The sequence below is a fragment of the Nannobrachium achirus genome, assembly GCF_963921795.1.
Source record: "Nannobrachium achirus genome assembly, chromosome: 6".
Classification (NCBI taxonomy): Eukaryota; Metazoa; Chordata; class Actinopteri; order Myctophiformes; family Myctophidae; genus Nannobrachium; species Nannobrachium achirus.
In genome coordinates this window covers 56078735-56090667 of record NC_137815.1, presented here as the reverse complement: position 1 = coordinate 56090667, position 11933 = coordinate 56078735, and the positions used below count along the sequence as shown (strand labels likewise).

At 43.2% G+C, this 11933-nt stretch overlaps 1 protein-coding gene across 1 annotated transcript; it reads right to left on the bottom strand.

Annotated features, from left to right (window-relative positions):
• Window positions 1-2897: 2897 nt before the first annotated feature.
• On the bottom strand, window positions 2898-4292 carry LOC308287180 (inositol hexakisphosphate kinase 2-like; the record flags this gene model as incomplete). Its single annotated transcript, XM_080728298.1, has 1 exon — window positions 2898-4292. One exon carries the CDS (start codon window positions 4290-4292, stop codon window positions 2898-2900), a length of 1395 nt encoding a protein of 464 aa, XP_080584424.1.
• Window positions 4293-11933: the final 7641 nt, after the last annotated feature.

Sequence of the window (11933 nt, the reverse complement as noted above, 5' to 3'; positions counted from 1 at the left end):
ATATCACAGGCTGGTTTATTGATACGTTTATATTAAACCGTTCAAATTAATTGTATGCATCAATGCTCTACATAGGCATTGTTTATTGCCACTGTTTGTTGTAGCATCTACCATTGCCTGTACTCGTAGGATTATGGCAATACTATTTACATTGCAATTACTGTAATCTAAATTCCAATTATTATATTAATCAAACCATACAAACAAATAAACAAACACAGTTGAATATGTGAGGGTCCTCTGCTGGAGACGTTTGATGCCTCAGTCTCAGTGAAGAGATGGAAGGAAGAGGGACAGAGCCAGGAGACCAGAAATGAGTAATGTAATCCTGTGTTCTGCTACTACAGTACATCATTTCAATGATGTTGTGGAAAAGATCCACAAGCCAAATAACATGACATTAAGAAGGTGATCTTACTCCAGAGAGTCACAGTCACAGGTTATTTGGAAATGGGAGAAAAACAAGACGCAGGATCTTTAACATCATGATGTACTGCTTCTTGTGTTTCTCACTCCCTGTGCTCTTCTATGGCTTGTTCTGTTGTGACTGTGAGTGATCAGAGATCTCCACATACTGATATGTCAGGAGACATCTAAATTCAATTCAAGCAGTGGGATTGTTAGCCCATCAGCTCTCACTTCTGGACCGGAGAGTGAAAGCCCGATAATCCAGGGTGCATAACATTGGATGCAGTGTTCATTTTGTCGATTAAGACTAAAAGACTACAAGATTTTGATATTTTGTCAATAAGACTAGACTAGACTAAACTAGTTTCAGAGGACTGTGTGTGTGTGTATGTGTGTGTGTGTGTGTGTGTGTGTGTGTGTGTGTGTGTGTGTGTGTGTGTGTGTGTGTGTTTGTGTGTGTGTGTGTGTGTGTGTGTGTGTGTGTGTGTGTGTGTGTGTGTGTGTGTGTGCGTGCGTGCGTGCGTGCGTGCGTGCGTGCGTGCGTGTGACTTAAGACTATTATGTGTGTTATTCAAAAGACTAAGACTAAATCTAAGACTAATGGTTGTAAAAGATAACACTGGTATGTAACTGTGCAAAGAAATTAAAGCCAAATAGCCTTTTATCTTTACATTTGAGAATGGTACTTATCTGTTCTTTTCAAATCTTCTTGGTTTTGCACAGTAGAGTAGCAGACAGCGCCAGATATGATTGATACTGTTACTATATTATTTGCAGAGCAGAGATTGTGTACCTGGCAGTGGCACTGTGGCATACTAGGCATGTGTTTTGTTTATTCATTTTTTGAGAACTCAGAATTGCACTGTTTTTTCTAATCTTTTTGAAGCGGTGAAAACCGCTTCCTATGAGTGGCTTTGTGTGTCCCATGCCCAGGCCCCATATATGGTGATCTCAGTCCAGAATGAACAGGGTTTTTCAAAAACACAATGTATGTCACCTCATGTCCATATATGGTCACTCCAGGCCAGAATGAACAGGTTTTTTCTGTCCCGTACGTCCAGAATATCAGTCCAGAATGAATAGGCTTTTTCAAAAAGCAAAATGTGTGTCCCATGTCCATATATGGCCATTTCAGTTCAGAATGAACAGGTTTTATCTGTCCTGTACGTCCAGAATATGTGTGTAGTGTCCCTCCCGGTCTGATGAATGGATACTTTGAGGATTGGTCAAGCTTCACATGATAACTCGGCCCTCCATTCTTTATTATATTCATTCAGAATATATAAAGAATGTAGAATTCAGAATATATAAAGAATGAATAGATCACAGAGTCCATAACTGTATAGATGTATAGATCACAGAGTTCATAACTCTAGAACACATAGAATAAAAGTTCACCGCTTCACTTCGAACCGAGGTTTGATTTTTTTTATTTTGACCGAGTAACAGACAGTAGAAGACAATGACTTGTTCAGAGTTACGTAGTTATATTTAGCCTAAAAGACGAAGACTAAAAAACTAAGACTAATCCCAAAAGACTAAGACGCTGACTAAAATATTTTGATATTCAGTCCACTAGACTAGACTAAAACAATTTCAGAAGACAGGACTAAAACTAAATAGTGCGTTATTTACTAAGACTAAATCAAAATGTGCTGAAAAGAATAACACTGACTGGATGACAACACTTCTATGACAACTTCAACCACATATTCAACCACGTATATTGGAGACAGATACCTCATTATCCAGATGGGAACAACAAGATTGAAGTCCAAATTTAGGGATATGAGGAAATGAATAGCCCATAAAACAATCCAGTACAAGACCATGTAACAGAAAATTAAATTGACCACATTAGTAAAGGTAAAAGGTTCAGAAGATCCATGGATTATGTCAGAACAAGAGGGTCAAGGATATACCGGTACACCAAAACACTGAATTGAAGGATGGAAAATAAATGAGGTGGAAAACCTAATATCAGCTTGGAACACGCAAGGAAGCCTTAGGGAGAAGGACCTAAGACCACACAAACACAACAGATGCCACAAAGAGAACAGGAGGGACAAGAGAACACAGGTAAGAGATGCTAAAGGACGTGTGGTGGCTAAAAGAAACATGAAGGATGTACAGTAGGCCTATGACATCACAAGGAATCTGGGACATATCCACATACGGTAGCAGTAAACCAATATACAGCCAACTGCTTTCAACCCGAGGTCAAACTCGAAGGATGGATAGAGCATTTATTTCCAAGAGGTCTTAACAGGCCACCACTCGCAGAACAGCCTCATATTATTCCAGGGCACCACTACAAAACAAGTATGACAGGCAGTTAAAAAAAATGAAATAAAGGCTGCAATCAAGCAACAGAAAAACAAAAAAGGCTGCTAGCCCTGATAATATTCCACCTGAAGACCTCAGATACTCTACAGACGTCTGAGGTCTGCTAATTCCTAATGGGGGGGCCTGATTCCAAGAATGTTCTTTCAAGAGCATAGTAGCTCCCGTTGGGTATAATCGGCACTGTGATCCCCCAGCTGGGAGATGATGGTGATCAGGTTCTTAAGGCCAAAGATGTATCCACTGTCCTGGCCCTCATGGACCACGCTGTCCTCACCGTAGTTGGGGCAGGTGGTGTGGGCAAAGTCAATCATGCGCACATCCACCTCAGGGATGATGGCCTCGGACGTGCTCAGGGAAGAGCAGCCGCCGCCGCTATTGCCACTGTTTCCGTCCGCGTAGCTGCCGCCACTACTGGCCATGGAGGAACTACGCAAGCCGAAGACACCACCTTCCTCCTCTTCATCATCACCGTCAGAGGGCTCGTCCTCAGTACCGTCCTCTCCACCGTGGTGCCTGTGTCTAGTGGGTGTTATGGGGGGGTCGCCATCATAGATGATGAGCAGGGAGCTGGAGTAGAAGCGGTAGGACTTGCAGGTCTCCAGAGTGGCCTGCATCTCTCTCAGCCGGCGCTGCACCAGAGACATCAGCTCACGTCGCAGGCAACTCCCATCATGGAAGAACTGGAACAGGGCTTCCTTAAAGCCTGGCAATGTCAACTTACGGCCGTGGTACTTGTTCATGAACGTCAGCTGGCGTGAGTCTGAATGGTACACCTGCATGCCACACAGTCGCACTCCAATAGAGGCTGAGGTGCTCTGTTGACATTTGCGAATCTGTTTGGCTTTCTTCTCCTCCGATGCATCATCTCCGTGTTGTCGCGTGCCCATCTTCAGATCCAAGACACACGGCACCGTGTGACGCCATGTGAGGTTCTCCAACAGGAGGAATTGGTTGGTGTATTGGTTGCAGTGCTTGGCATTCTCCTTCATCCTCTGCAAGTACCGCTGGTGACATTTGAGGCTCCAGGGATTGTGTTTGATCTGGGGCACCACGTTGCCTTTCCCCAAGCTGTAGCAGATAACGTCTGCCTGCTGCTGCTTCACCTCATCGTTGTTATAACTATTCATGTCTTCCTTGAAGATATGTCGAGTCCAGTCTTTGCTGTAGTTGTCATTGTCCAGGATCAAGACGGACTGCTTCTTATTGCTCCACTTCAGTGCCTTGCTCTTGTGCTCACAGACTGTGGAGTGATCCTTGTTTTCCAGGTCAGCGGGTTCACTGGGGAGGGGGTAGGCAATAAGGCAGAGGTTCCCCTCCTCGTCCTCTTCAAAGCTGGCTGATACAACGCCTTTATACTGTGGTGTGAACTTACTCATTTCAGGAGGGAGGCTTTTGTAGAACTGGTGCTCGCGGGGGATGAGGGGCTTGCATATTGTCTGCTCCCCAAAGCGCAGCACACAGGAGTGCCCACCAACTTGGTGCACAAAAGGATCAAGTATCACCCCTTCTCTAGGATAAGGTGTCCCGTCCGCCTGCATGACGGCCTTGACTCCAATTCTAACGAATTCTCACTCTGCATCGGAAAGTAAAGTTGGGTGTAGACACAGCGAAAGGGAGGCAAGAAGCTTCACCGCTCGTTAGTCTTCTTATTTTTCAGTTCCAGTTATCAAGTGCAGCAGCAAAGCAAGGTGCAGAACAGGAAGGACAGCAGAAAATAACAATTTAGATGGATCAGACGCTGTAGAAAACAAAGGGGTGTGTGTGTGTGTACAGATCTCTGGGGATCCCTGGGCGACAGTGAAAACACCCAGCATTTTTACACTTATATAAGCATGGTGACATCATGGTGACATCATGGCTGATGACAGTGAGCCAAACCAAATGAAATAAAAACTAGACTGCACTCTGTCGAGGTGCCAACTTGCTCCTTGTGCACTCATAGCCAAATATGGCCTACTTGTGCGCCAGCAGAGTGAACAAGTAGGGTGATGGGCTCTGTCTGTGGGTATGTGGGTATGTGACGACACTTGTTGGTTGGTGGTGACGTCACAGAGAACACTGTTCACTCATTGGCTAAAGGCCCAGCATTTGTACTGTCAGCCACATACCCACCCACCCACAGACAGAGCTCATCATATACTCTACTGGCGCAAGTTACTATTTGGGTTTATATATTGTGGCTCCTATAGGGACTGAGCTGTCTGACATCATATTAGTGATGTCATACTGTTCAGGGGTCTTCAACAGGGGGTCCTGGACCCCTTGGGGGTCCCCAGAGTTACTACAGGGGGTCCTCCGAATCTTTGTGTGATAGAAACTTTTTTTCTCCTTTTTTATATTAACCACTTGAACCTTAGTGTCCATATTCTGAGAACTTTAGCCAAAAATAGCAGATCTGCAAGCTCACAACGCCTTGTGCTGCGAGGCGTTGTGAGCTTATAGATTGGCTATTTTCAGCAAAGAGGTTTGGTGTTGAGGGGGAAAAGAGCAGACTAAGTACAGAGTGAAAGGTCAAGTTTATTAAGTATTGACGGTTCAAGTGGTCAAATGTCTGAAAACACAAATTGACATGAATCCAAAATACACTGATGATTGGGTTGGCAAACGATTAAACTACAGTATGGAATCTATGAAAAGGTAGTGGGGGTCCCTGCTTCATCTCTCTCTCAACTAAGGGGTTCTTGGCCTGAAAACATTGAAGACCCCTGGTTTAGATGACTGATGTCATAAATTGGCCAAATAATGTCTGAGATACATGGAATCCACGTTTGTGTTATTATTTGCGCCAGCAGAGGGCGCAAGTACTGCATTCTGTGTTTCTGTATGTGGCGGTATCTGTGCGCCTGTGTTTACGCCCGTAGCCAATCAGAGAGGTGCCGTCCAAGCCGTAGCCAATGAGGGACCAGCATTCTTGGTGACGTCAACATCAACAAGTTCGACCTGATATAAATAACAAGGCACAAGTTGGCACTTAACTTGCCCACCCACATACATACATACATACATACATACATACATACAGAAAGCACCAAACAGCATCGATTGCAGTACTTGCGTGCTCTGCTGGCACACAAGTAGTCCATACATGGCCACGAGTGCACAAGACGCAAGTTGGCACCTCATCAGAGTGCAGTCTAGTTAGTCCTGTCATGTTTGTATGAGTCAGTCTATCTGTTAGTCTGCATGAGTATGTCTGTAGTACAGGAAGGACTAATCTCAATCCGTTGGACCAACCAGCATTAAATTCCTTAGGTACACTCCCTTCATGCCAAGGAAGTACCTAACAGGGTGCTATTGCACAGGTGAAGGCAGGGTTTTCACCTGCCAGTTGTGTTTCATTTTAGCTTTTTGTGTTCTCAGGCACTCTGACAGAGATGGCTTGAAAGGAGAGTATACCTGGAGACAGTGTGTGATGCCATGGATTTGTATCATCTTATCATCTGTCATCTTTCTGCCTCTACCCCTCACTCTCCTGTATTTCTACAATGTCCTGTCACATAAAGTACAGCATTCTCTTTAGAAATATACTCTGAAATATTTGAATCAAAACAGTTTGCAAGTTTCAGTAATATAGGTAATGTGTTTTCATTTGGGGAAATTATCGGAATCCTATCTTTTCACAATTTCAATTGTCATTTCAGTCAGTCCATTTAGTCCATGACTCTCAAGACAAATTGAATTGAGAAATGCCTCTGACTTCCTGACTGGAATGTGTTTATATCATAAACACATACATTATATGACTAGTACACAGAAAAAGCCACGGTCATCCTAATGGAGCTGAAGAAAGCTCTGGCAGAGGCCAAGGACTGTTACATGGACAAACTGGAGGGCAGGCAGCAAGACAACAACTGTGTGGGGGGTTAATAATAGGAGGCTGTCTAGCACTGCAGTGGAGAGAACACTGAACCCCTTTGTCAATGTAAACAAAATGTGCTAAAGATGTTAGCCTGTACTAGCCAGGATTACATCAAATCAAGGGTGAGAAAAGCTATCTCTGTGTAGTGGAAGTAACTGGACAATCTGGAGTTGGTTGCGGAGGGGAGGATAAGGATTAAGCTGTTGTCTCAACCCCTCCCACCCCCTCTATGATGGCCTACTATTGGGCTAGCGGGAATCTTACCTGTGCTGTTTTAATGCCTACTGTGGTGCTGCTATGGAACTTGAATTCCCCACAGAGATCTACTGTATAATCTCTAATCTGTCACATATTATGCAATTATACAATCTACTGTATGCAATCTATCACAATTTACTCCTTTATGCAAATGCATAAGAGAGTTTGAGTTTCACAAATTTAGGAGGATGATTGTGTGGATGATTACACATTCAACTGACTTTCTTGGCCTCTACCAGGTGCAAATATGGAAATGTCAACAAGCTAATTGCAGCAAGGAAACAGATATAATATGAAAATAACAAAAATGTTGTCAATAGAAAATGTCTGACCTCGAGCTGTTTACATTTCTATCTAATAATGTATTCAAGTATTGAAGAAATATGCTCATACTGTTAGAACGTTCTTTGGCTCGCTGCACTTACCTCATCTTGCCAACACAGACATTTCTCTCAATAAGTGATATAAAGCCTTGATCAGGCTGTTGCAGTGGCAGATGAGGAGAAGTGGCTTCAGCTAATTAACAAGCCAGAAGGAAATAAACTTTCTACTATCTACTCTTTAAGAACATCTTTGAAACAGAATCGTATGTAGAAAGTAATATGTCCAGGCAGCACAGAAGCGCGTTTGCCGAGTTCAGATGTGGAGTGGCTCCTTTAGCTTTAGAAACGGGCAGATACACAAACACTCCAGCAGATAGTACACTTCTGTACACTATGCAACAGCGGTTCTATTGAATCTGAGGCCCATGTCCTATTTACACTGTGGTCTTTACAAGGACATTCGTCCTGAATTATTCCTTTCAATAATATCACAACCGGTAGAACTTTTTAATGATCTTGATGACCATAATAACTGCATGTAATTTTAACTGATAAACACTGTACAATCGAATGTGCCAAAGAAGCCATCTCATCTTAAAAAGAAGATGAGCTTTCCTAAGTACCGGTCCATAAATTGCCCCACTGTTCATTTTGTTTACACTGTGTATTTGTATTTTTTATTTGTATTTCTTTGATTCCTTTTTAATGTGAAACTGTTTTATATGCCAGTACTTTAATGTAGCCTACAGTATGTTTTAATTATTTTTGTGTCAATGAAAAGGTGTCTCACAACTCCAAGTAAGTGGTCCTCAAACTGTGGTAATTGAAATATGCTGTGATTTTAAATATATTGTCTGAGGAATCCGAGTGACACAAAAATAACGTTTTCTATCTATCTATACATCTCTATCTAGCAATCAAGCAATACTCAAGCTCCTTCCAACGTTAGACTACACTAGCTCAGAGTTTGAATCTACCAGTACAATACTGTACATCACATTTCCCAGATGAATGCGAATCCCCACATTGCTCTAAATACTATCTAAATTCTAAAACATGAACCATTGTTGAAAGAAAAATGGTCCTTCAAACACATTTCTAGAAACAGAAAACACACAATCCTCAAATTATAATGCAAGCCACCAAATCATTGTTCTGCGCAAAAAATACTCTTTTCATGAGTGATACCTAATACTTATTATTTATGGGCAACAGTTGTTTAATTTCCAATTTCTCTCAGTTGGAGTTGCATTGGATCCCTAACTAATGTTTTGGTGGTATTAATCAATTTCAGAATCACTGAATATGGCTCTTCTTTTCATTCCTGAGCTGGTTGAGGGCTCCATGTTCCACACATCCCACAATTCCACTGCACCTTTAGAGCTCAACTTCAAACGCAGAATTACTAGAAGGCAGTGCTATTCTCAGGCTGCATGATTAGCTACTGCCTTGGCAAATCAGATGTTAATTCCACACAGCTTGCAAATGCTAATTGTGTGCCTCTGATGAATGAAGTCTGTCCCTAAGAGACTAAAGTACTGCTAGTGGCCCCTAGAGGATTTGCTGATTTTTACACTCAACCAGACAAAAGTGATTTGAACCAACCAACATTGCCATCTTTGAGGAATACTTTAGAAATGATGTCATGATACTCTTTTCAGTGTTGGTCAGCTCCATGGAGGTCCATGACCTCAGGGATCTCCAAACATGGCAGGATGACATCAGGGAATCTCTATATATGGGCAGGTCAGCCTCCATATATGGGCAGGTCAGCCATAGGCACTGAGGTCAGCTATAGACAATGAGGTGTTACGGAATCGCGGAATCGCAGACCTACTGACAGGATGCCTTTGGTCGCTATGAGATATGGTGCATGTAAAGTTGAAACTTTGGCCTTGGTTGCACTAGAGGAAACCGTATGGGACCACTCAAATAGGGTTCATCAAAGACAGACAGACAGACAGACAGACAGACAGACAGACAGACAGACAGACAATGACCACCATTAGAGCAGGGCTAAAAAGATGACAACAATAATTGAGCCATCTTGTGGAATGAGTCAGTGGATGGTCAGCCTCAGCATGGGGTTTCTATGTGACTGACATGACCTTTCTCATTGACACTCTGGGGGCGGCACAAGGCTCCGGAGGTCGAGGAGAGTTGAATGTTTGAAACTGCAGATCTAGAGCAACAGCTCATCCAAAGTACTGTAGATCTGGAGGCATTGTTGGTCTTGCAATTGAACAGTGTCTGCAAATAAATGTGACAAAGCAGTTTCATGGTGACACCCATGATGAGTTTTGTGTTTCTAGCATCATATAGCCAGGAGGAGGCATGGACACTCTTTGATTTGATTGGCAGGTTGTTTGTCAGTCAATTAGAATGGGAGTGTGACTTATCTAATGCTCCCATTAATTTAAAGCTTACTTATTTCTTGATTCAAACTTGATTAATGACATTGACTATGACTCTCATAGACACACTGTTAAACGAGCACAGGTCTCCACCAGGCCACACAAATCGGCCTGTTATAGCGCCACCATGAGGCTGATTTAAAAAATGTGGGGCAGAGGTTCTGAATTAGCATCCAGGGAGTGTGTGTGCTCAGTTTGGCAGCGATCGGGCCAACGGCGCCGGAGATTAGCTGGTAACAACCAGGCCACACAAATCGGCCTGTTATAGCGCCACCATGAGGCTGATTTGAAAAATGTGGGGCAGAGGTTCTAGATTGGCATCCAGGGAGTGTGTGTGCTCAGTTTGGCAGCGATCGGGCCAACGGTGACTGAGATTAGCTGTTCACAAACTGCGAGGACGCACGGACGCACGGACGCACGCACGGACGCACGGACGGACGGACGGACGGACGGACGGAGGGGAAAACATACTCTCCCTCAGCCTTCGGCTGGTGGAGACAATGATTGATTGTATATACAGTAAAGGAGCAAAGGACTAATTCTATGTTGATGGATTAAGGTAGTCTTGTAAAAATCTTGTAAAAATCCTGAACACTCAACTGAAAATTACCAGACTGGCTGGGACATTACCACTTAAAATAAAAATTAAGTGAGCGGTGGATTTGAGCAGTTCATTTCGTTAACCCTGTGTGTGTGTGTGTATGAGAGAGGAATGTGTGTGTGTGTGTGTGTGTGTGTGTGTGTGTGTGTGTGTGTGCGTGCGTGCGTGCGTGCGTGCGTGCGTGCGTGTGTGTGTGTGTGTAAGTGTGTGTGTGTGTGTGTGTGTGTGTGTGCGCGTGGGGGGGTTGGGTCGCAGGTCGCTACGGTATTGCAGCTCATGCTACAAAGTTACTAACAAACTAACATACACACGTACGCATAGGAGAAGGTGTGACCACCGCTCAAAAATTATGAATATATATACATGTATATATAAATGTATATATATATACATTTAGTGACATTGTTATACCGATTGACTGAATCTTAGTGACTTTTGACGCATGTTGTTTTCATTTTGATTGTTAAGGGTAGTTCAGTGCTATGAGTAAGGATTGTACTATTTTGGAGATTGCACTTGTTTTGGGAATTTCAGGAAATGCATGGAGGCGCTTGAGAAAAACTTAAATAGAAGATTCAGATATCCTCGTCCTCCTCTGCCTCCTACTCAGCACTGGTATCTTGATATTGTTGGTACTCTGACACCAGGTCGTCCATGTTGTGCTCAGCCGCTGTGAATTCCATCTCATCCAGTGAAGGTATGGCGGACCAGCGGTACCACACATGGGCTCTATTATGATCCAGGTCTTATGCCTTATGCCTTAACTTCTTTGCCTTTTTTTTACTATATAGACATATTTATTTTTATATTTCAAATAGCTGATCTGCAAGCTCACAACGTGCAGATGTAGATCAGCATTTGAAGTATTTAAAAATGTTTTTCAAAATAGTAAAAAAAAAAAGGCAAAGAAGTTAAGGCATAAGGCATAAGACCTGGATCATAATAGAGCAGTGTTCACAGCACTGAATGCAACTCACTAAACACAGTCAGGGGCGTCATAAGGGGGGGGGGGGAGTGGAACTGAGTTACAAGGGCCCAAGGTGGAGGGGCCTTAATTATTTTATACTTTAGCTATTGAAAAATAGCAGATATACAAGCTCACAGCGCGGCACCGAGTGCTTGTAGATCTGCTATTTTTGAAAAGTCGTGAAAATGTGTGCAAATCTTTTAATATACTTTATGTATTTTTTAAGCGAACATTTGTAACTCAGATTTTGCTTCTGGGGGTTCCCTGGAATATTTTGATATGGGGGTCCGTGGCCAAATACGTATCATTTTGGGGGTCCTTCATGCCAGGACCACTGACAGAGGTTTTTCAAAAATAGCAGATCTACAAGCTCGCAGCGCAGCACTCTGTGCCACGCTGTGAGCTTGTATATCTGCTATTTTTCAATGGCAAAAGCACAAAAGAATACATGATAAAGCGTTCCTTGTACCTAGGGCCCAGAATTTGGTGCGACACCGCTAAACACAGTTATCATAGTGAGTACATTTCTAATTTGCACTGACACGGTTGTTTACCCTCACATTACGGCCGCTGAAAAGCCGATTCTATGAAGTAGCTGCTGTTCTTGCACTGCATTTGGAGCATCTACCCCTCCACCTCCGTCCTAAATGCAGACGTGGAACGGATGGAAGCAATGGTTGGTGAGATAACACACATGCCGTGGATTGCAGGCGGCCATCATGTTCTTGGCAATAGAACATCTGTTGGATGATGGCAC